This window comes from Neomonachus schauinslandi, chromosome 7 (assembly GCF_002201575.2).
Source record: "Neomonachus schauinslandi chromosome 7, ASM220157v2, whole genome shotgun sequence".
Taxonomy (NCBI): domain Eukaryota; kingdom Metazoa; phylum Chordata; class Mammalia; order Carnivora; family Phocidae; genus Neomonachus; species Neomonachus schauinslandi.
Genome location: NC_058409.1, coordinates 121,911,355 through 121,935,000, shown reverse-complemented (window position 1 = coordinate 121,935,000; position 23,646 = coordinate 121,911,355). Strand labels below are relative to the sequence as shown.

The window sequence follows — 23,646 nt, the reverse complement described above, 5'->3', positions numbered from 1 at the left end:
GATCGAGTCCCGCATCGGGCTCCCTGCTCGGCAGGGAGTCTGCTTCTCCCTCTCCCACTCCCCGTTTGTGTTCCCTCTCTCGCTGTGTCTTTCTCTGTCAAATAAATAAATAAAATCTTTAAAAAATAAATAAATAAATAAAATGTTAATTGTTATTTGGGAGGAATAGGATTACAAGAGTGTTTCATTTTCCATACTATTTATTTTTACAGAACTTGATTTTATAGTTTTTTTTAAATAATAAATATGTATTACTTTTGTAATCAGAAAAAGTAATCCATTTAATTTTTTTAATTTTTTTTATTTTTTTAAGATCTTACTTATTTGACAGCGAGAGACACAACGAGAGAGGGAACACAAGCAGGGGGGAGAGGGAGAAGCAGGCTTCCCGCCGAGCAGGGAGCCCGATGTGGGATTTGATCCTAGGACCCTGGGATCATGACCTGAGCCGAAGGCAGACAGCTGAGCCACCCAAGTGCCCCCAAATTAATCCATTTTAAAAGGTCCTAAATTAATTTTAAAGACTATGAGGAAATTCAAGTCAATTATGAATTAGACCATAAAAAATAAGGAAAAAATACTTTCACTGCAGGAAGTGACAAATTTCTCAATTAGGATTTTCTAATACTAAAAATTAAGCATCCTTTTTTGCTAAATATAATCAAGGACACACCCCTCCTCAATTTCCTTTCTGTGAGGCAATGGCAATGGATTAATTTCAAAGGACTTTTCCAGTATTTTTGTATTGTAAATACCTGTGTATATATGTCAGGTCGTATCTAATATCAGCATCAATAACAACAAATATTTACGTCAGAAGTGTGCTAAGCAGTTTTTTACTATTTATTATTTCACTTCATTCCCTCAACCCTAAGAGACAGAGTCATCTTCATTTCACAGTAAAAGAAACAGAGGCTTAAAGTATAACTTACCCAAAGTCACACAACTAATAAGTAGAAGAACCAAGATCTGAATTTTAATCTGACTCCAAAGCCAAACTGCTACCCCAACCCACAATTAAAAATTAAAATATGGCTAAATTCTAAAGTCTTCTATCCATTTCCCACAACTTTTTCCTTTTTTCCCTTTGGGGAAAAAAAAAAGATAAATCCATGTGCCAAGTTAAGTTTGAGTTACTAATTTATGTAAGTGCTCTTCTTTTAAAACAATAAAAGACACAGCATACTTTTTGAACTTTTACATAAAAGATATATGTTTGTGTTATTGAATATTTAAATAACTTATACTTACATAGTCACAATGTCAAATTTTCACCAGGATTAAGCAACAAAAAGAAATAGAAGAAAACTATATATAAGAAACAGATATTGAGATGACAGACTCAAAGAAGGAATGAGACAATTTGAAAGATAAAATTATTTTAAAAAATACATAGTAAAGTAATACCAAAGAAGAAAACCTGTAAACAAATTAAAACAATTCAAATGTCTCACCTATATGTTATTAGTGGGTGAAAAGGAATAAATTCTGCTGGCCCAAATTCTATGGAGCAGCCAAATGTAATTAATGTTACCAATTCACCTTGACAGGTCAATAAAACCAGGGAGCCACGTTTTAACATACAAGCCAGAAAAAGACTATCATGAGTCCAGCTGATATCACCTACCCAGTAGGACCTAGAAAAAGCAAGACAGTATGTTTAGAAAGGACTCTCTACAATGTCTTTCACAATTTAAAATGGCCAAGCAAGGGTGAAACATTTCAAAAATAAGGGAAAAAGAATGAATAGTAGGCAACGGCCACATACATTTTTGTGTATTTTACTTCCCAGAAAAAGGTAAGAAACAAAGATGTCTGCTCATAAATATGTACTCCATACAACATAGCAATTAGAAATTCACAGATACATAAGCAAATAAGATGAAAATATTCCCTAAAAGAGTTAAGCTTTTCAGTCACTCACATTTTAATTAGAACAACTTTAATCATATTGGTGTCTACAACTAAAATCCACTGATAGATTTAAAGGTCAATACCCCGCCTGTCGTCTCTGCAGTTTGCCAGAGTTCCATGCAGCAGCAGACTTCCTCCTCCCAAAGCCATCCTTACTACTCCTGAACTATCTGGTAATATTAATCTTTCATGGAGACAAAAAGTAGCTCCTCATGTAAATTATGACAGACACTCTAAGCAGACCACCGCACTGAGACCAATAATATTTTTATTTATTTATTTTATTGAAGTATAGTTGAGACATGATGTTGTATTAAATCCAGGTGTAAGGGGCACCTGGGTGGCTCAGTGGTTAACCATCTGTCTTCGGCTCAGGTCATGATCCCAGGGTCCTGGGATCGAGTCCTGCATTGGGCTTCTTGCTCAGCAGGAAGCCTGCTTCTCCCTCTCCCACTCCCTCTGCTTGTGTTCCCTCTCTCACTGTCTCTCTCTCTCTGTCAAATAAATAAATAAAATCTTTTAAAAAAATTTCAGGTGTAAGAATGAGTAATACCTTTAGAAAGGAACTTTTGGAGAGGGAAAGAAAATGAAGAGGCAAGGCCAGATAGACCTGAAAACTTTGGAAATTCAGAGAACAGCACAGAAAAGTGTTCAGAAAATGAAATTAAGAAGTCCAAGAGGGGGGCGCCTGGGTGGCTCAGTCGTTAAGCGTCTGCCTTCGGCTCAGGTCATGATCCCAGGGTCCTGGGATCGAGCCCCACATCGGGCTCTCTGCTCCGCAGGAAGCCTGCTTCTCCCTCCCCCACTCCCCCTGCTTATGTTCCCTCTCTCGCTGTGGGTCTCTCTCTGTCAAATAAATAAGTAAAATCTTTAAAAAAAAAAAAGAAGTCCAAGAGGAAATCTGGTAGTGGCTCATGTGCCATCCAAAATCATGACTTATGTTGACTTGTGTTGCTATTAACCTACATGCAGAGCATGCCAACTTTGTTTAAAAAGCTAACACCTCAACCTCCCTGAGTACATAATGGTTTTCCCAATCCAGGTTATTTTCATTTTAGTCTCTAATTAAGCTCAATAGTTCCCTACCCAGTTGTAACCCCACTCCTCCTAATACAGGAAAATATAAAAGAGAAAAGAAAATATGTTCATGTATCCTCCACCCTACCAAGACCCTTTCTTAAAGTAGGATTTTCCTTACATAAAGCAATTTTACAATCTATCAAGCACAAATGCTGAAAGGAAATTGCATTATCTATCTAAATACTTATTTAGATACCTTTTGAATTATCAGAGCCTGAAACTTATTAAACTATTAGAAAATAAAAACAATATGTAGAAACATAAGTGTTCTTACCTGATAAGTGCAGCTGGGACCACAGGATTCTTATTACTACATCCTCTCAGGCTACCACAGAGAGTAACAAAATTCAGTGTGTTTATAAACAATACCTGAGTTGCCTAAAAAGAAAAAAAAAGACAACAAAACCATTAAATTATTTTATTTTAATCATTACTTTTAATTCTTGAGACCTAGAGACTATTATGATATCAATAAACTATCCTAGAAGTCTTTCCCAACTGGCAAAACAATACTGAAAACTAAAACTCCATGCCCTTTTATACTATATTTTAAGGCCATCAGTTACCACTTTGCCCTTTTTTGTTCCTTTTTGCTACCCTCTTTTCACTTCTGAAGGTCAAGTTTTGAAATTACAGCAGCTAGTTTAAATAACTTTACCAATCTACAATGTTAAATTGGATCAGAAAACACCAATTTAGGGCGCCTGGGTGGCTCAGATGGTTAAGCGTCTGCCTTCGGCTCAGGTCATGATCTCGGGGTCCTGGGATCGAGTCCCGCATCGGGCTTCCCGCTCCTTGGGAGCCTGCTTCTCCCTCTGCCTCTCTCTCTCTCTCTGTCTCTCATGAATGAATAAATAAAATCTTTAAAAAAAAAAAAAAAAAAAGAAAACACCAATTTAAAAAACATAAAATAGTTATTAAAAAACAAGGAACTCCAAACTGGACTAAACTCTTTTATAGGTTACTTCCAAAACAGATTACATTTACTGACCTTTGGGTCTTTCTGATTAAGAGTTACTGCCAGGGTAACACCATCTCTTGAAAAGGCAGAAAGTAGAGCTCCTCTTGACTTTACTGATGCACATTTAGGAACCAGACTGCACAGAAGGCAGTTTTGTTGTGCCCAATGAACATGGTATGGCAATGATCTAAGAAAGTAATGAAATAATTGAAAATAGGAAATATGGTAACTTTTAAATTAATATTTAGTTCATCACAAAAAACTTAAGAGTCCAACTAAATTCCTATATGTGCACAAATATTAGGGGGCCTTGTAGCAACTGTTCAGAAGTTTCATCCAAGGCACAAAAGAGCAGTTGCCAGTTAAACAAGTTCAATGTCAGCATTTTGTTAGTAATGGCATGTTCCATGTCAACCCCAAATACATCTGCTTTGACGAAAGGTTCAGGTGACACATATTTCTACATTATTATAAACATTTTTACAGAAATTAAATAGGTAGAAAAGAAAGGATTTTTAAAATAGTGGCAATGTTCTGGGGTGCCTGTCTGGCTCAGGTGGTAGACCCTGCGACTCTTGGGTTTTAAGTTCAAGCCACACATTGGGCTCCATGCTGGGCGTGAAGCTTCCATACAAAAAAATTAAAAATAAAATAAAATAAAAATAAAATAAAATAGTGGCAATATTCTATATTTGATATGAGCATGGTTATACATACATATATTTATCAAAATCCACCTCATTATACACTTAAGATTTTTTCATTTTACTTTATATAAATTATATTTTAATAAAGTACTGTTAGCATATGAAAATGAAGAAAATAAGCAAAAAAAAATCACACTATTTTACTAAATCCTACTCAGGCATTTTATGCTTTCAATGCACTCTGTATATTATTGGGTTTTTTTAGAATAAACAAAACTGTTTATTTTATTTTTATTTATTTATTTTATTTAAGTAATCCCTACCCCCAACGTGGGCTCAAACTCACAACCCCAAGATCAAGAATGGCATGCTCTTCTGACTGAGGCAGCCAGGTACCCCTAAATAAAACTATTTTTTAAATTTTTTAAAAGATTTATTTATTTGAGAGAGAGAGAGAACACACAAGCAGGGGGAACTGCAGGCAGAGGGAGAAGCAGACTCCCCACTGAGCAGGGAGCCTGCTTCTCCCTCTGACCCTCCCCCCTCTCATGTGCTCTCTGTCTCTCTCATTCTCTCTCTCTCAAATAAATAAATAAAATCTTTAAAATAAATAAATAAATAAATAAATAGTACTTGAGCATTTAAAAGGTACAGTAGTAAATTCAAATTATGTCCCTTTTAAAATTCAATTGAATTATTTTTCGAAATAGCTATCTCTATACCACAACCTTTCTTACCTTTTACATGTTCTCATTTCCAAGAAAGGAAACAAAACAAAAACAAGAAAAACCTAAACATTTAAAATGAAAACAAAATAAAGTATTTATGGGAAGAACAGCTTTGTAAAATCTCGTAAGTTCAAATTCACATTTCATTTAACTAATCTTATTATGTTTTTATGGGAGTAAAAATATTGCTGTAAAAGGGATAAAAAATAAGGAAGAAGGAAATCTTCACCTTACCTTATAGGTGTAAATACATTTTCATGCCACCGAATTGCTAGAAATGTCAACTTCAGACGTTCTCCAGAATAAAAAGTAAACGAACACAAGCAGCAATCTCCAAATAACTGTAGATAAATTTAATAAACTTTAGTATATAATTCATCTGAAAATAAATCAAGATATATAGAACATGTATTTCTTATCATAAATAAAATATGGAAATCCTGCTTGTATTTTTATTCTTAACGTTAGGCTCAAGAATAGTTAAAAAAAAAGAGTAAGTAATTTATTTCTGAGCCAGAGGCATGCCCCAAGAAAACAATGCTATTTACTGTGACTATTACTGGAAAGATTCTTATATATTCTTATGTATTTTTCTCTTATTTAATAGTTATATATTATTTAAATTAGGGCACTACCTAGAGGTGGAGGAAGGTAGAGGAAAATAAAATTTCAAAACGCGATTTCTAACAATAGTGGATTGGGTAATGAAATGTTGGTCCATACGTACAAAGAATGCATGCAGCTATTTATGTTTTTTAGCTAATGAATAGGTTCTTTCTTGGAAATTAAATATCTTACTTAGTATCACCAATTCTAGCTTTTTCAATTATTAAACTAGTTATATTTTGAAACTAAGGAAAAGTACAGAATCAGTCCTAGGGAACAAACTGCTGGTTGCCAGAGGGGTGGGGGATGGGCAAAATGGGTGAAGAGGAGTGGTAGGTACAGGTTTCTAGTTATGTAACAAGTCATGGGAATAAAAGGTAGAGCATACAGTATATAATCAATGGTACTGTAATAGTTTTGCATAGTGACAGATGGTGACCATACTTGTGGTAAGCACAGCATAACATAAAGAGTTGTTGAATCGCCATGTTGTATACCTGTAACTAATGTAACACTGTGTCAACTATACTCAAAAAAAATAAATAAAAGTAAATAAAAACTTAAAACTAGGGAAAAGTGAAACTAGGGAAAGAAAAAGGAAGCTCTAAATTAAACCATTTTTTAATTTAAGTATAATTAACAGTATTATATTAGCCACAATATAATGATTCAACAATTCTACACACTTCTCAGTGTTCATCAAGACAACTGTGCTCTTAATACCCTTTACCTATTTCACCCATCCCTCACCCACCTCTCACCCACCTCTCCTCTGGTAACCACTAGTTTGTTCTCTGTATTTAAGAATCTGTTTATTTTGTGGGGTGCCTGGGTGGCTCAGTCGTTAAGCGTCTGCCTTCGGCTCAGGTCATGATCCCAGGGTCCTGGGATCGAGCCCCACATCGGGCTCCCTGCTCGGCAGGAAGCCTGCTTCTCCCTCTCCCACTCCCCCTGCTTGTGTTCCCTCTCTCGCTGTGCCTCTCTCTGTCAAATAAATAAATAAAATCTTTAAAAAAAAAAAAAAAAGAATGTTTATTTTGTTGTTGGTGGTGGTAGTGGTTCATTTTGATTTTTAGATTCAACATGTAAGTGAAGTCATGGGTATTTGTCCTCTGACTGACTTATTTCACTTGGCATTATACCCTCTACGTCCATCTATGTCATTACAAATGGCAAGATCTCATTCTTTTTTATCACTGAGTAATATTCCATTTTATATATATACCACATCTTCTTTATCCATTCACCTATTGATGGACACTGGGTTGCTTCCATAGTTTGGCTACTGTAAATAATGCTGCAATAAACATAGAGGTGCATATGTCTTTTCGAATTAGTGTTTTTGTTTTCTTTGGGTAAATATCCAGTTGTGGAATTAGTGGATCATATGGTATTTCTATTTTTAGTTTTTTGAGGAAACTCCATACTGTTTTCCACAGTGGCTGCACCAATTTATATTCCCAACAGTGCACAAGGGTTCTTTTCTCCACATCCTTGTCAAACACGTGTTATTTCTTGCCTTTTGAGACTAGTCATTCTGACAGGTGTTAGGTGATGTATCTCAGTGTAGTTTTGGTTTGCACTTCCCTGATGATTAGTGATGTTGAGCATCTTTTCATGTAACTGAGGCCATCTGTATGTCTTCTGTAGAGAAATGTCTATTCAAGTCCTCTGCCCATTTTTTAATTGGATTATTTGTGGGTTTTTGGTGTTGAGTTGTGTAAGTTCTTTGTATACTTTGGATATTAACTCAACAGAAATATTTGCAAATATCTTCTCCAGTTCAACAAGTTACCTTTTTGTTTTGTTGATGGCTTCCTCCTTCCCTGTGCAACAGCTTTTTATTTTTGTGTACTCCCAATAGTTTAACTCTGCTTTTGTTTCCTTTGCCAGAGGAGATGTATCTAGGAATATGTTTCTAAAGCTGTTGTCAAAGAAATTACTGCCTACGCTTTCTTCTAGGAATTTTATCGTTTCAGGTCTCACTTTAGGTCTTTAATCCATTTTGAGTTTATTTTTTTGTGGTGTAAGAAAATGGTCCAGTTTTCTCAACACCATTTGTTGAAGAGACTGTCTTTTCCCCACTATATATTCTTGCCTCCTTCCTCATAAACTAATTGGCCATGTATACATGGGTTGATTTCTGGATTCTCTATTCTGTTCCTTGAGCTATGTGTCTATTTTTGTGCCAGTACCATACTGTTTTGATTACCTACAGCTTTGTTCTTCTTTTCCAAGATCACTTTGGCTGTCTTTTGTGGTTCTATACAAATTGTGGGGTTATTTGTTCTCTTTGAAAAATGTTGGTATTTTGATAGGGATTGCATTAAATCTGTAGACTACTTTGGGTAGTATGGACATTTTAACAATACTCATTCTTCCAATCATGAGCATGGAATATCTTTCCATTTGTTTGTGTTATCTTCAATTTCTTTAATCAGTGTTTTATAGTTTTTGGAGTACAGATCTTTCACCTCCTTGGTTAAGTTTATTCCTAGGTATTTTATTCTTTTTGGTGCAATTATAAATGAAATTGTTCTCCTAATTTCTCTTTCTGCTACATCATTACTAGTGTAGAGAAATGCAAGAGATTTCTATATATTCATCTCGTATCCTATGACTTTACTGAATTCATTTGTTGGTTCTAGTAGTTTCTTTGGTGGAGTTCAAACCATTTTTAATAAGCATTTTAAAAAATATGACCAAAAAATGTAAAAATATTTTTTCCACAATAATTTCATATTTACCATGACAATTAATGATGACTAAAGATACAGAACAGTGCTTTACACACTCTGCTCAATAGCTTCACAAATAGTGTCTGTTCTTAGAGTCTGAGATCTCAACTTCTATAACACCCTGTCTGATTTGGATTTTACCTCGTTTTTTATAAAAACAGCATGCACTACGGCTTCTTTATCTTCATTAGAAGGCAAATGAACTGCTTCTTCAGATATGATCTGGGACCACTGGCCTACCAATGAAGGGCTTTTAGAAGAGAAGATATTCTTGAATTCCAAATATTCCCAAAGAAATATGCATCCAGAAGGAGTTATAAGCAGAACTCTTTTCCCATTTCCAGATACATACAAGTACAGTCTCAAGGAGCTTGCTTAAAAAAAAAAAAAAAATTAAACTTCTGAAGTCTGAATTCTTCCCAGAAAGTACATAATTTATCTATTCTGACAATAAGAAACCTAAATGATGCGTCCACTCAGGATAAAACTAAGGCACAACTAATAAATTAAAAATACAAATAATAGTAACATTTATCATGTATTTGTTACGTGATATTAGGAAGCCATTGTTATCAGATATGATAGGCCAGACTTTTCTTCAAGATGAATCTAAGTATCACAAATGAACACCACCAAAAAAATTCATACATATATAAGAAAACATATATATGTATATATTCTCTATCTATACAGATATATATATGCACACATACAGAGATGTGTTTTTAAAATAGGAATAGGAAAATGTTTCATCTTCTTTTCCTTCTATTTACCAAGTAAACCAATTTAAGTAAATAAAAAACTCCTACCTACTGCAACTTGAATCATTTTCTTAGGCTCTTCAGTTGTCTGTATAGTTTTCAAGCAATCTTGATCTTTGTTCCAAAGAAAAAGCTCCCCTGTAGTGAGTACCCCAGCCAGCCAGGCATCTGTTTCCAAAAAGGAAATACAATACTTATAATCTAATATTTCCCTTGGTATTACCCCAAATTATGAACAAACACAATTAATCTAGCCTTTTGAAAATATCAGTACTACTTAACCATTACTGGATGTTGTTAGGACAATAACATCCTTCAGTAAAGGCTGCAGACAAGGAATTTTCTTCTTTGTTCTTCCTGACAGCAAATTAATTTCATTTATGAATTTATCATCCAAAAGAAAAACAGCTTCATTTTCCTAAGAGAAGAAACATGTGAGACTTAAGAGGTTCCAGAAGTTAATTCAACCTCTAAGCTAAATAATCCCAGAAAGGAAAATAAAGTGACATTCAAGAAAGATTATATACTTGTACCACAAATAATAAAATGAACAATAAGGTTGATTAGGTAACCTGGAGATTTTTTTCATTCTATCTTAAAATACTTCTTAATAGAATTACTAGGTAGAATAATCTAATGGTTGCATCTAGATCTTTTTGACCTTTAAAATTATAGGAGTGTTGGGGCACCTGGGTGGCTCAGTCATTAACCGTCTGCCTTTGGCTCAAGTCATGATCCCAGGGTCCTGGGATCGAGCCCCGCATCAGGCTCCCTGCTCCGCGGGAAGCCTGCTTTTCCCTCTCCCACTGCCCCTGCTTGTGTTCCTTCTCTCGCTTTGTCTCTCTCTGTCAAATAAATAAAATCTTTTAAATAAATAAATAAATAAAATTATAGGAGTGTCTTCTAATTCTGCTAGCCAAAACTGAGTTATGTGTTGTTTAATTTCATCAATTTGAACAGTAGTATGGGCAAGTTTTTAAATTATTTACCTAGATTAAAACAGATATGGCTTCTGAAATTTATAAAACCCAGGTTCTGATCATTTTTTATTATCTAGAAAAAGCATGCTGTTTTGAATGAACCTTGTTTTCATATATTTTAGGGCAGTGGTTTTCAAAGTACCACCTAACCAACACTATAAGCAACACCTGAGACCCTGTTAGAAATGCACACTCTCCACCCAGAACTACTCAATCAGAAACTCCGGGAGTGGGGCCCAACACTTGTTTTAAAAACATCACCAGGGCGCTTGGGTGGCTCAGCTGGTTAAGCGACTGCCTTCGGCTCAGGTCATGATCCTGGAGTCCCTGGATTGAGTCCGGCATCAGGCTCCCTGCTCTGACCCTGCCCCCTCTCATGTGCTCTCTCTCTCAAATAAATAAATAAAATCTTTTAAATAAATAAAAACATCACCAGGTAAAGGGGTGCCTGGTGGCTCAGTCGGTTAAGTATCTGACTCAATCTCAGCTCAGGTCTTGATCTCAGGGTTGTGAGTTCAAGCCCTGGGTTGGGCATCACCAGATGATTCTGAACCACTGCAAAGTTCAAGAGACACTGTTCTAGAGGAAGTTAAAAATGCAATTTCTTATAGGAAATGACTCTAAAGAGCAAATTTTTAAATTTTCATAATTATTACATATTCTAAGAGGATTTTATAGGTTTGCCAACTTTCCCTAAGGTGAGGAATCTATCCCATATATTGTGAATGGTATTCCTGGATTGCTGGTATATTTTGGCCCATCTTTATTCTAAGTTCTAAGGGGCACTTTTATTGAATACTCATGAAAATCACAATGGGAGGAAACACTCCACTGACTGTTCCAGTAAGGAAAGGTTCAGAAGATTAAATATTCCCTTCTGGTTATACAAAAATAAAAAGCTTTTGCACCATGCAGGAGGGAATCATCAACAAAACAAAAAGGCAATCTGCTGAATGGGAGAAGACATTTGCAAATGATATGTCTGGTAAGGGATAAAATCCAAAGTATACAAAGAAATTATATAACTATACACCAAAAAAACCCAAATAATCCAATTAAAAATGGGCAGAGGACCTGAATAGACATTTTTCTACAAAAGACATACAGATGGCCAACAGATACATAAAAAGATGCTCAATATCACTAATCATCAGGGAAGTGCAAATCAAAACCACACTGAGATATATCACCTAGAACCTGTCAGAATGACTAGAATCAAAAAGACAAGCAGAGGGGTGCCTGGGTGGCTCAGTTAAGCATCGGACTCTTGGTTTTGGCTCAGGTCATGATATCGAGTTCTAGCCCCGCATTGGGCTATGCTCAGCGGGGAATCTGCTTGAAATTCTCTGGCTCTCCCTCTGCCCCCCTCCCTGCTCATGTTCTCACTCTAATAAATACATAAAATCTTTAAAGAAAAAAAAAAGACAAAAGGGGCACCTGGCTGGCTCAGTCAGTGGAGCATGAGACTCTTGGTCTCAGGTTGTGAGTTTGAGCCCTATGTTGGGTATAGAGATTACTTACAAATAAAATCTTTTAAACAAACAAACCAGACATAACAAGTGTTTGGCAAGGATGTGAAGGAAAAAAGGACTCTTGTGCACTGTTGGTGGGAATTTAAATTGGTGCAGCCACTGTGGAAAACAGTATGGAGTTTCCTCAAAAAATTAAAAATAGAAATACCATATGATCCACTAATTCCACTACTGGATTTTTTTTTAAGATTTTATTTGTTTATTTATTTGTCAGAGAGAGAGAGAGCACAAACTGGAGGTTGCCAGAGGGGAGATGAGTGGGGAGATGGGCAAAATCCTTGAAGGAGATTAAGAGGTATAGAGTTCCAGTCATAAATAAATAAGTTACATAGATGAAAAGTACAGTACAGGGTATATACTCAGTAACATTGTAATAGTGTTGTCTGGTGACAGATGGCAACTATACTTATTGTGAGGAGCACTGAGTAATGCACAGAATTGTAGATGATGTTATACACCTCAAACTAGTATAATATTGTTATGTTAATTATATTTAAATTAAAATTTTTCATTATAAAACTCCCTTTGAGGGCAACTGGGTGGCTTAGTCAGTTAAGCATCAGACTTTGGCTCAGGTCATGATATCGAGATCCTGGGATGGGGCCCCACATCATGCTCCATGCTCAGCAGGGAGGCTGCTTGCTTCTCCCTCTCCCTCCCCCTGCTCATGTTCTTTCTTTCTCTCAAATTAATAAATAAAATCCTAAAAAAAAAACCTCCCCTTGATATATGCCATCTCAAACTTAAACATGATAAGACAAAAAAATTTTTTCAAAGTAAAATACTTCTTTTAGACCATTTAACTTTCTGGAAAAGCTAACTTGCTCCCATAAAAAAACAAAAACAAACACAAAAATCCTGTTCTGTGAGCACGTGATCCTTCTAAAGATGGTGGTTTAAGACCACAGAACATTCTAGCTTAGAGGCAAAGTATACATTTAACACATTATTACAGCTGGTATTGTATGAAGAAAGAAAAACCTACCTGTCCCAACCAGGAGACTCGTGGCCAAGGCTTTTTCTGCTTGATACTTGTTGATGTTAAAACTTCTAATCTTATCTCCATGCTTGTTAAGGTAACAATGACCAATTAAGTAAAAACAGTCCACCAAATGCTGTAAAAAAAATAATAATAATAAATAGCCCATAAGATTTACTAAGCATCCTAATTTAGAATTTTCACAAAGTAAATTACTTTTTCATCAGCTCAATTTAACTCTTCTTTTAAGGTAAGATATTGAGAATGCATTTAGTATCTTGTATCTCAGTTAGGCAAAATGTATTTGCTTTTTCACAAGTTTTTTTCTCAGACCATAAAGATAAAAATAAAATTAAAATAAAAATAAACTAGGAAAAGATCTTGACGATAAAGTTTCTATGCTTTTCTCAGTGCCATAGGTTGTATTACCCAAAGATGGCCACAACAGTATCTCCCATCCCACATGCTCTTTTTATACTGTGACTTTCACACCTCTCTCATTGAAAACTATGAGGTATGAGATACTAAATGCATTCTCAATATCTTACCTTAAAAAGAGGAAACCATGAATCCATATAATAAGTAAACTAATCAATTGAACATTTTATTAAAAATGGTATATTTACATTGTTTCAAAGTATAAAAATACACTATAAAGTACTCATTAATTGCAAAAAAGAAAAGAGAAATTTATAATGAAGAAGCCAGGCAGACTCCATGTAATCCAGTGATCAAAATGAAAATTATCAGAAATGGGACAACTGGAGATCATAGGTCACCTAATACATAAAATGAGAAAAAGTCTCTGTCACACATGAACTAAAGATACATAACCTGAATCTAATCACAAGGATGTATCAGGCAAACCCAAATTGAGGGACATCCTACAAAATAACTGATCTGAAATCTTCAAAAGTTTCAAGGTTATGGAAGTTGGGAAAAAGATCAAGAAACTGGTCAAGTGGAAAACCTGATAACTGAGTTGCAATGAGTAATTGTAAATTTTATCTTTTCATGATAAAGGACAATATTGGCAACTGGAAAAACTTGAATAGAAACTAAGGATGATATGGTTATAATGTATGAATGTTAATTTTCTGATTTTGATGGGTGTCTTCCACATATGTAGGTAATTTCCTTGTTTGCAGAAAATACACACTAAAATATTCAGAGGTGGGGCGCCTGGGTGGCTCAGTTGGTTGAGCGACTGCCTTCAGCTCAGGTCATGATCTTGGAGTCCCGGGATCGAGTCCTGCATCGGGCTCCCTGCTCGGCGGGGAGTCTGCTTCTCCCTCTGACCCTCCCCCCTCTCATGTGCGCTCTCTCTCTCTCTCTCTCTCTCATTCTATCTCTCAAATAAATAAAATCTTTAAAAAATAATAAAATAAAATAAAATAAAATACTCAGAGGTAAGAGAACATCAGTTTGTCACTCACTCTCAAATGATTCATGAAAAATAGTTCCTTGTACTATATATGCAATTTTCCTATAAGTTTCTGACTGTTCCAAATTAATTTTCTTAATTTTTAAAATTGAGAAATCATGGGGCACCTGGGTGGCTCAGTCGTTAAGCGTCTGCCTTCGGCTCAGGTCATGATCCCAGGGTCCTGGGATCGAGTCCCACATCAGGCTCTCTGCTCCACGGGAAGCCTGCTTCTCCCTCTCCCACTCCCCCTGCTTGTGTTCCCACTCTCGCTGTGTCTCTCTCTGTCAAATAAATAAATAAAATCTTAAAAAAAAAAAATTGAGAAATCATATGTAATTTGGCCATTGGCCTATATTCAATCATAGCCTTATTCTTTCCTTTTTTAAAAATTCTATATTCCTAATTCTAGTTTATGAAATCCAAAAAAGTTGAATTTATTTGGTATCATTAATGTCATCTTTAAAAAGAAAGTAGCTGAGTTTTTTTATAAAATAAGCTTAAAAAAAAAACTATTCAAGTATAGCAAAGAGGACCTATTAAGATGCTAGCCATCCTCATATTTTATACTGTAACATTGTTTTTCAATTGCTTAGAACCCGGGCGCCTGGGTGGCTCAGATGGTTGGGCGTCTGCCTTCGGCTCGGGTCATGGTCTCAGGGTCCTGGGATCGAGTCCCGCATCGGGCTCCCTGCTCTTTGGGAGCCTGCTTCTCCCTCTGCCTCTCTCTCTCTCTCTGTCTCTCATGAATAAATAAAAAAAAAATTTTTAAAAAAAAAAAAAAAAAAAAACAATTGCTTAGAACCCTAATAATCTAAATGACGAGTTCCTGACACACCATTTTTATAAACTTTAAATATAAATAAAATTATAAATAAAAAGAAATTTTTTTTTTAAAGATTTTATTTATTTGAGAGAGAGAGAGAGCACATGAGAGGGGGGAGGGTCAGAGGGAGAAGCAGACTCCCTGCTGAGCAGGGAGCCCGATGCAGGACTCGATCCTGGGACACCAGGATCATGACCTGAGCCGAAGGCAGTTGCTTAACCAACTGAGCCACCCAGGTGCCCAAGAAATTCTTTAAAAAGAGCTAACCAGAGGTGCCTGGGTGGCTCAGTTGGTTAAGCGCCTAACTCTTGATTTCGGCTTAGGTCATGATCTCAGGGTCATGGGATGGAGCCCCGATTTGGGGCTCTGCACTCAGCAGGGAGCCTGCTTTCGAGTCTCTTCCTCCCCATCTCTGCTCCTCCCCCGCTTGTGCACACACACTCTCTCTAAAATAAATAAATAGGGGTGCCTGGGTGGCTCAGTCGGTTAAGCGGCTGCCTTCGGCTTGGGTCATGATCCCAGGGTTCTGGGATCGAGCCCCACGTCTGGCTCCCAGCTCAGCAGGAAGCCTGCTTCTCCCTCTCCCTCTGCCTGCCGTTCTGCCTACTTGTGCTCTCTCTCTGTCAAGTAAATAAATAAAATCTTAAATAAATAAATAAATTAATTAATTAATTAAATCTTTTTAAAGAAAAGCTAGCCAAATGCAAGAGGAATGATTTCATTAGAAAAGCATCATTTGCAGTTCCTAATGAAATAACAGATCTAGTCAACAGTGTCAGTGGTTGCTAAGACTATTAGGTGAAAGTAGATGGAGAACTTTATTAGATGTACTGACATGGCCTACAATCTTAAAATTACTAACTATGAGAAAAAGACATTATATTCCTCCTGATATGTTGCTATGTAGATGGGAAGTACACAGAACTATCTATGAAATATTCTTTTTTTTTAAGATTTGATTTGAAAGAGAGTGTGCATGAGCAGTGGGTGGGGAGGGGTAGAAAGAGAGGGAGAAGTAGACTCCCCACTAATTCCCCTCAATCCTAGGACCCCAAGATCACGACCTGAGCCAAAGGCAGACACAAAGGCACGACTGGAATATTCTTAAAAAGATAAAAAATTTAAAACTGAACCTTAATCTGTATCTGACTCTAAACACCGATTGACAAGAAGTAAAGAAAATAAAGGAACATACTGAATACACAAAGGAGAATAAAATCAACCAAATTCAGAATGTAAAAAATGTTATAGGATAAATGATACAGTTTCTTCAACAAACAAATGGTATTTTAAAGGGAAGGGGGAGAGGGGCACCTGGGTGGCTCAGTCAGTTAAACATCTGACTATTTTTTTTTTTTTAAGATTTTATTTATTTATTTGACAGAGAAAGACACAGCAAGAGAGGGAACACAAGCAGGAGTGGGAGAGGGAGAAGGAGGCTTTCGCTGAGCAGGGAGCCCAATGCAGGGCTCGATCCCAGGACCCTGGGATCATGACCTGAGCCGAAATCAAGAGTTAGGCACTTAACCGACTAAGCCACCCAGGCGCCCCAAACGTCTGACTCTTGATTTCAGCGCTGGTCAATGATCTCAGGGTTGTGAGATAGAGCCCCAAGCTGGGATCCACACTCAGTGGTGAGCCTGCTTGAGATTCTCTCTTTCTCTCACTCTCCTTCTGCCCCTCTCCCCACTCACATGTGTTCTCTCTAAAATAAATAAATAAATAAAATCTTTTTTAAAGGGGGGCAAGGGGGAGAAACTGGATATTATTATACAGATATAGATATGCATATACATAAGGAGGGAAGTATTAAGAGACATAATAACCAAAAGCAATATGTGAAGATCTTTTTTGGACCTTAATTTAAATAAACCAGTTAGAAAGAGGTATTCAGCAGCTGACAAAAATAAGGAAGATCTCAAAAAAAAGGAAGATCTCTATGAACTGTGATTTCTAAAATATATTGTTCTTTTTGTTTTTTGGGGTTTTTTTTAAGATTTTTATTTATTTGAGAGAGAATGAGAGAGAGAGAGAGCATGCGCGCGCGTGAGAGGGGGGGAGGGTCAGAGGGAGAAGCAGACTCCCCACTGAGCAGGGAGCCCGATGTGGGACTCGATCCTGGGACTCCAGGATCATGACCTGAGCCTAAGGCAGTCGCTTAACCAACTGAGCCACCCAGGTGCCCCCTAAAATATATTGTTAATGGAAAAAAGTAAAGTGCAGGGATGCCTGGGTGGCTCAGTCCTTAACTATTTGCCTTTGGCTCAGGTCATGACCCTGAAGTCCGGGGATCGAGTCCCACATCTGGCTCCTTGCTCACTGACAAATAAATATTTTAATAAATAAAACAAGCTTCACTGACTCTTTAAAAAAAAGAGAAAAGTAAAGTGAAAAAGTGCATATATACGGGTGTCTGCCTGGCACAGTTGGTACAGCAAGCATGTATGAAGTTGAGTTTGAGCCATATGTTGGGTGTGGAGTGTACTTTAAAAAAAAGAGTATACCTAGTATGCTACTTTGTATGTAAGGAGATGAAAATAACATATGCATCATTTAATTTTGCAGAAAGAAACAGAAAAATAAAACAAATGAACAAAATAGGTTAACTACCATGGTGTGGGGATGGCAAAGTGGAAAAGCAAGGGAGAGAGGGATACTTAATACAACTTTCTATATAGTTTTGACTTTTAGAATTACATTAATAAACAAGAATGGGGGGACATAAAACCTAATACAAAGAGAAGCAAATCCGACTATATTTCAAATGAGTAAAATAACCACAATGAAAAAAAAAAGGATTAATTCAAGTAACTTTTAAATACAGTATTTTGACTCAAACTGAAGATAAAAAGAACTACAAACAAATCTCAAATTCTTCTTAGTAGGTCTGTTTTTCCTAGGGGTAGGAGTATAGAAATTATGAAGCTATTTTTTGTGTATGGTGGGACTGAGGAAATGCATATATATATCTGTTGATGGGAGCCAGTACTTTCACTGTAGAAGAAATGGAAAACAATTAAAGAATGGGGAAAGGAAAAGAAGAGCCCTAAGGGGCTGGATAAGAACTAGAGATAATCGGGCACCTGGGTGGCTCAGTTGGTTAAGCAACTGCCTTGGGCTCAGGTCATGATCCTGGAGTCCCAGGATCGAGTCCCGCATCGGGCTCCCTGCTCGGCAGGGAGTCTGCTTTGCCCTCTGACCCTATCCCCTCTCATGTGTTCTCCCTCATTCTCTCTCTCTCAAATAAATAAATAAAATCTTTAAAAAAAAAAAAGAACTAGAGATAATCAGTATAAAAACTCATGATTTCTAGCTCTGTCTTCTAAAAGGGCTTATAGAGGGGCGCCTGGGTGGCTCAGTCGTTAAGCATTTGCCTTCCGCTCACGTCACGATCCCGGGGTCCTGGAATCCAGCCCCGCATCGGGCTCCCTGCGCAGCGGGAAGCCTGCTTCTCCCTCTCCCACTCCCCCTGATTGTATTCCCTCTCTTGCGGTCTCTATCTCTGTCAAATAAATAAATAAAATCTTTTAAAAAATAAAAATAAAAAAAATAAAAGGGTCTATAGAAGCAGTGACACTCTAGTAGCAATGAGCAAACCTAGCACCCAGATTTTGGGTTCTTTTCTTTCTTTTTTTTTTTTTAAGATTCTACCCACTCATTTGAGAGAGAGAAAGCACAAGCAGGGTAGGGGCAGAGGGAAAGGGAGAAACAGATTCCCTGCTGAACACAGAGCAGGACGTGGGGCTTGATCCCAGGACCCCGAGATCATGACCTGAGCCGAAGTCAGATGCTTAAGCAACTGAGCCACCCAGGCACCCCCAGATTTTGGTTTCTAGGTACCATTCCTCAGTAAGAGAAACCAGGGCTCCTTGAAAAAACAGCTGATTTCAGGGCAGAGATAGTGAAGGAAACAGATGGCCCTGGAACATCTTGTTCCAAAGTAAAGAAGCAAACATATAATGGGAGCATGTCAAAAAGAAACAGGACCAAGGGGTGCCTGGGTGGCTCAGTCGGTTAAGCATCCGACTCTTGGTTTCAGCTTAGGTCATAGTCTCAGGGTTATGGGATCAAGCCACACCTAGGGCTCCACGCTGTGAGAACAGAGTCTGCTTGGGATTCTTTCCCCCTCCCACTCCCCCCCCCTTATCCCCACCTTGTGTGCACATATGCGTGCGCGCGCGCTCTCTCTCTCTCAAATAAATAAATAAATAAATAAAATCTTCAAAGAAAGAAAAAGGACCAAGATAGATGGGCCAAATCCCACAGGTCAAATTTGAGACACTCTTAGCATCAAAATAAAGAAGATGAGCAACAGGTCACAATCTATTAAATAAAGAATAAATGAGGCCACACTGGTTTGAGGATAGATGTGGAAAATCATTTTACAACTATCATAGTAAAAACTGATTCAGGAAAGATGTGGATAGATGTGGAAAATCACCATTTTGATTCAGGAACCATCAACAGATGCTAAAGGAGGCAGAGGGAGAGGGAGGATTCTGATAAGGCACAGGATATTTACATAATCTGGAGGTATTTCCCCACAACTGCAGCTGACCCTTGCACAACACAGGTTTGAACTATGAGGATCCACTTATACACAGATTTTTTTTCAATAAATATGGTATAGTACTGTAAATGTATTTTCTCTTATGATTTTATTAATGCCATTTTCTTTTTTCTCGCTTACTATATTATAATACAGCATATAATATATACAACATACAAAATATGTGTTAAATATTTGTGTTAACGGTAAGGCATGGCCAACTGTAGGCTATTAGTAGTTCAGTTTTTCCGGAGTCAGATTTTCAACTGCAAGGGATTGGGGGTTTGCACCCCTAACCCCCACGTGCTTTAAAGGTCAACTGTACTTAATTTGCAAAAAAGGAAAAAATAACGGTGAACAGGAAAAAAAAAATGGTAGTGGAGAAAACGGATTAACATCTTAACTTATATGAGGGAGACATTATGCTCCTCTGATTGTGATAATTTGAAAAAGACATAACATTATTTATATAGTATTCCAACCAAAAAATTCAAACCTAACTCTACTCATGAGGAAACCAATTCATATTGAAGACTTTGATATAAATGGGCTATTAGTCCTTAAAAAAATCAATATCCTGAGAAACAAAGGCTCAAGAACTATTCGAAGCTAAAGAAGATTAACAATATAAGACAACTAAACGAAATGAAATATCCTGGACTGTATCTTGTACTAGAAAAGACAATTCGTTGTAAAGGATATTATTATGACACTTGACATAACCGGAAATACGAACTATAGCACAGATAAAAGTAACATATCAATGTTAAACTTCATGAATTTGATAAATGTACTTGTTTACATAAAAGAGTATCATTGCTCTTAGGAAATACATATTGTACTACTTGAATAGCAAGGCAGAAAGAGGGATGATGTATGCAATCGACTCTCAAATAGTTCAGAAAAAAACGTGTGTGTGCACATGTATAAAGAGAAGGAAAAAGCATGGGCAAAACGTAAACAAGTAGGCAAACTGGGTAACAGTATAGGAGTTCTTTAGTGTTATTTTTGCAATTTTTCCATAAACCTGAATTTCAAATTCAAAAAAGATGAAAATTGAATATGACAGGGTATTAGATGACATTGAGGAATTAATGTTATATTTGGTGGTATGTGGTAATTCTATTATGGGTTTGTTTGGTTTTTTTTTTTTTTTAAGGGTTCTTACCTCTCCTAGATATGAGAGATACAGAATATACTAAGTTATTTATGCCAGGAATTTGCTTTAAAATACTTCAGAGGGGGGCGCCTTGGTGGCTCAATCGGTTAAGCATCTGCCTTCGGCTGAGGTCATGATCCCAGGGTCCTGGGATGGAGCCCCACATCTGGCTCCCTGCTCAGCTGGGAGTCTGCTTCTCTCTCTCCCTCTGCCTCTGCACCTAACCCCGCTCTTGCTCTCTCTCTCTCTCAAATAAATAAAATAAATAAAAGCTTTTAAAATAATAAAAAAAAATTTCAGAAGTATGGTCAACTAAAATGTAAAGGATAAAAAGATGGCTCAAGGTGTAAAGATAGAGTCCTACAGGATTTGATGATGGATGGTCTTTCAACTTTTAGAACTCCTAAAAGATGTTCTCACCTCCTGTTTTATGGCAAAGATTATTTCTGCCTCATAGAGAACTGGCAGTCAAAACACTAAAGCTACAGATAATAGTAAACATCACGAAACGAGTAAAATTAGTTAATGGTAGAAAGAAATTTAAAAAACAATAAACTCAATCACACAAAATATGTGAGGAGGAAAAATGTTAAGTCTACCCCAAAAAAGTACCTTTATTCAAAACTTATTGGCGAACGCAATTTCCAGAGAATAATTCAAGTTCTTCTGTTTTTTTCCACCACAGACGAGCCTAAGAAATCGCATCTATTCCTCAATGCTCAATTTACACTAAAGAACGTCAAACAGAAGCTTCCCCACGACCACCTCGCACAAATCACCGGGCCATCCCCAGGGACCCCTCCGGGGTTTTCTACCCGACCCTGCGGCGTAGGCTTGGGAGGGAGGGCGGCCCTCCGCCCCGTGGGGTGCTCACCGCGGCGCCCCCCTGGACCGCCAGGGGCCGGAGGACCAGGGTCCGGCCGAGGGCTGGCGCGCACCGGAGGTCATCCCACGCCGGCGGGAGGGCGACCCGGCCCCCGCAGCTCCCGCGCCTCCGTCAGCCCGAGGATGCTGCGGCGGGAGGGCGACGCGGGGAGGCTGGGGAGGGCCGAGCGCGAGGGAAGGACGAGGGCACGGGGTGCGGCGGCAGAAGGCGGGGAGTGAGGCGTGAGGGAGGTCGCGGACCGGCACGACGCGAAGGTGGAAGTAGCGACCGAGGAGCCCGCGAACGCGGGCGGCCCCGCGGTGCGGGGAGGGGGCGGCGGCCGTGAGCGGCAGGAATCTGCGGGCAGTTACCTGGGTCAGGGCCCCGCCCGTCCGAGGCGGGGAAGGCGCGGCGAGGCGGAGGGCGAAACCCGAAGCGTGACGAGGAGGCGGAAGGGCGCCCGCCAAGGGCCCCCGCCAAGGGCCCAGCCGTCCGCCCAGACCAGACGCGAGCCGGCGCCGTGGCGACGGCGAAGGGCGGGGAAGAAGACGCTGGCACCGCCAAGGCGCCTGCTCGCAGCGGGCCGGGAGCGCGGGCGGGAAGCTCGTGATGCTCCTCCCTCCTTCCTCCTCTTCCCCCTGCCGCTCTGTGTTCCCGCCCCTCGTTTTCCAAGCCGCCCGGAGCTCTCCGCTCCAGGCTTCCGCCTCCCGCTACCGGGCTCCCGCGCGGGCTCCCACTGCCCCCCCGGTCTCCTCAGCTTCCGCCGGGGGTTCATCCCTTCGGCGCGCTTCAGACGCTGGCCTCTTGAGTGCCCAGGAGCTGCGCGGCGCTTTTCCGGGAACTGTTCACTAGCCGACTAATGTGTAACTCCCGGGATGTCACCTCCCTTGTGGAGACCTCCCAGGACCCGTAAATAAAACGGTCACACAAGGCACTCCACAGATCAGATGTGCAGCCTACAGCACTAAGGAAAGCGTGTCTGTACTCGCCATCCTAGTGACTTGTTAGTTTACGATAGTTTTGGCTTCCTTTGCCCCAGTCCTAGTCCAGCGTACTGACTGGGGACAGGAGTCACCAACAACCAGCTCTAGAGTTCTGTCTAGCCTGAAAAAGCATTTTTTCCTGTAACTTCAATTTTAATGCCTTAGGCAGTGGCATGCTCTGTTTCCCTCCTCACCCTTCTCTTACACGTTGATGTCATGGGCCTGGTTTGGGAGATTTTCTTTTGTATTCTACAATGTTTCTTTATTGAGCATTTGCTTCATTCTCCATTTACACTATAATAACATTACCGAAGTTCTCATACATAAACATTTGTGTACAATCTGGTTTTATTCTTTAATATCAGAAACAATGAGTCAATATATATGTTAAAGTTTTTGACTTAGTGTTTCTCAATTCTGGCTGCATATTAGAATTATTTGGAGAGCTTTTAAAAAAATGTTGGCACTTGGGGTCCACTACTGAAGATTCTGATTTGATTGATCCGGAATAGAACCCACGTTTGACTTGCGTTTAGAAGTTCCCCAGGTCTGGCAGTGCCTAGGTGGCTCAGTCCTTTGAGTGTAGACTCTTGATTTGGCTCAGGTCATGATCTCAGGGTAGTGAGATGAGCCTCGGGTCAGGCTGGCTGTGGGCGTGGAGCCTGCTTGAGCTTTTCTCCCTCCCTCTCTGCCTCTCCCCCTGCTTGTGCTCTCTCTTTCTCGCTCTCAAATAAATAAATAAAATCTCTAGAAGTTCCCCTGTCTTTACTGGAATTAAAATGTAAAAAAATAAAAATCACACTTAAAAAATAAAATAATATTTCCCCAGGTGATTCAAATGTGAAGTCAAGATAGAGCCTGATATGTATATTACAAAATCGACATTCTTAATCATAATACTAATTCACAGGCCTC

General features: G+C 38.6%; 1 protein-coding gene across 2 annotated transcripts in view; it reads right to left on the bottom strand.

The window, feature by feature from the left end:
• The window catches only part of CPLANE1 (ciliogenesis and planar polarity effector 1), a 133,068-nt gene extending 120,004 nt beyond the window's left edge, over positions 1-13,064 (bottom strand). For both annotated transcript variants that reach the window (XM_044916948.1, XM_044916949.1), the window contains exons 1-8: positions 12,933-13,064; positions 9,718-9,853; positions 9,484-9,603; positions 8,816-9,048; positions 5,565-5,671; positions 3,986-4,142; positions 3,269-3,372; positions 1,455-1,637 (exon numbers count right to left, since the gene is read on the bottom strand). In XM_044916948.1, coding sequence (XP_044772883.1) covers positions 1,455-1,637; positions 3,269-3,372; positions 3,986-4,142; positions 5,565-5,671; positions 8,816-9,048; positions 9,484-9,603; positions 9,718-9,853; positions 12,933-13,013 — 1,121 coding nt within the window. In that variant the 5' untranslated portion in view covers positions 13,014-13,064. The remainder of the gene's footprint in view (positions 1-1,454; positions 1,638-3,268; positions 3,373-3,985; positions 4,143-5,564; positions 5,672-8,815; positions 9,049-9,483; positions 9,604-9,717; positions 9,854-12,932) is intronic.
• Between the last annotated feature and the right edge of the window lie 10,582 nt (positions 13,065-23,646).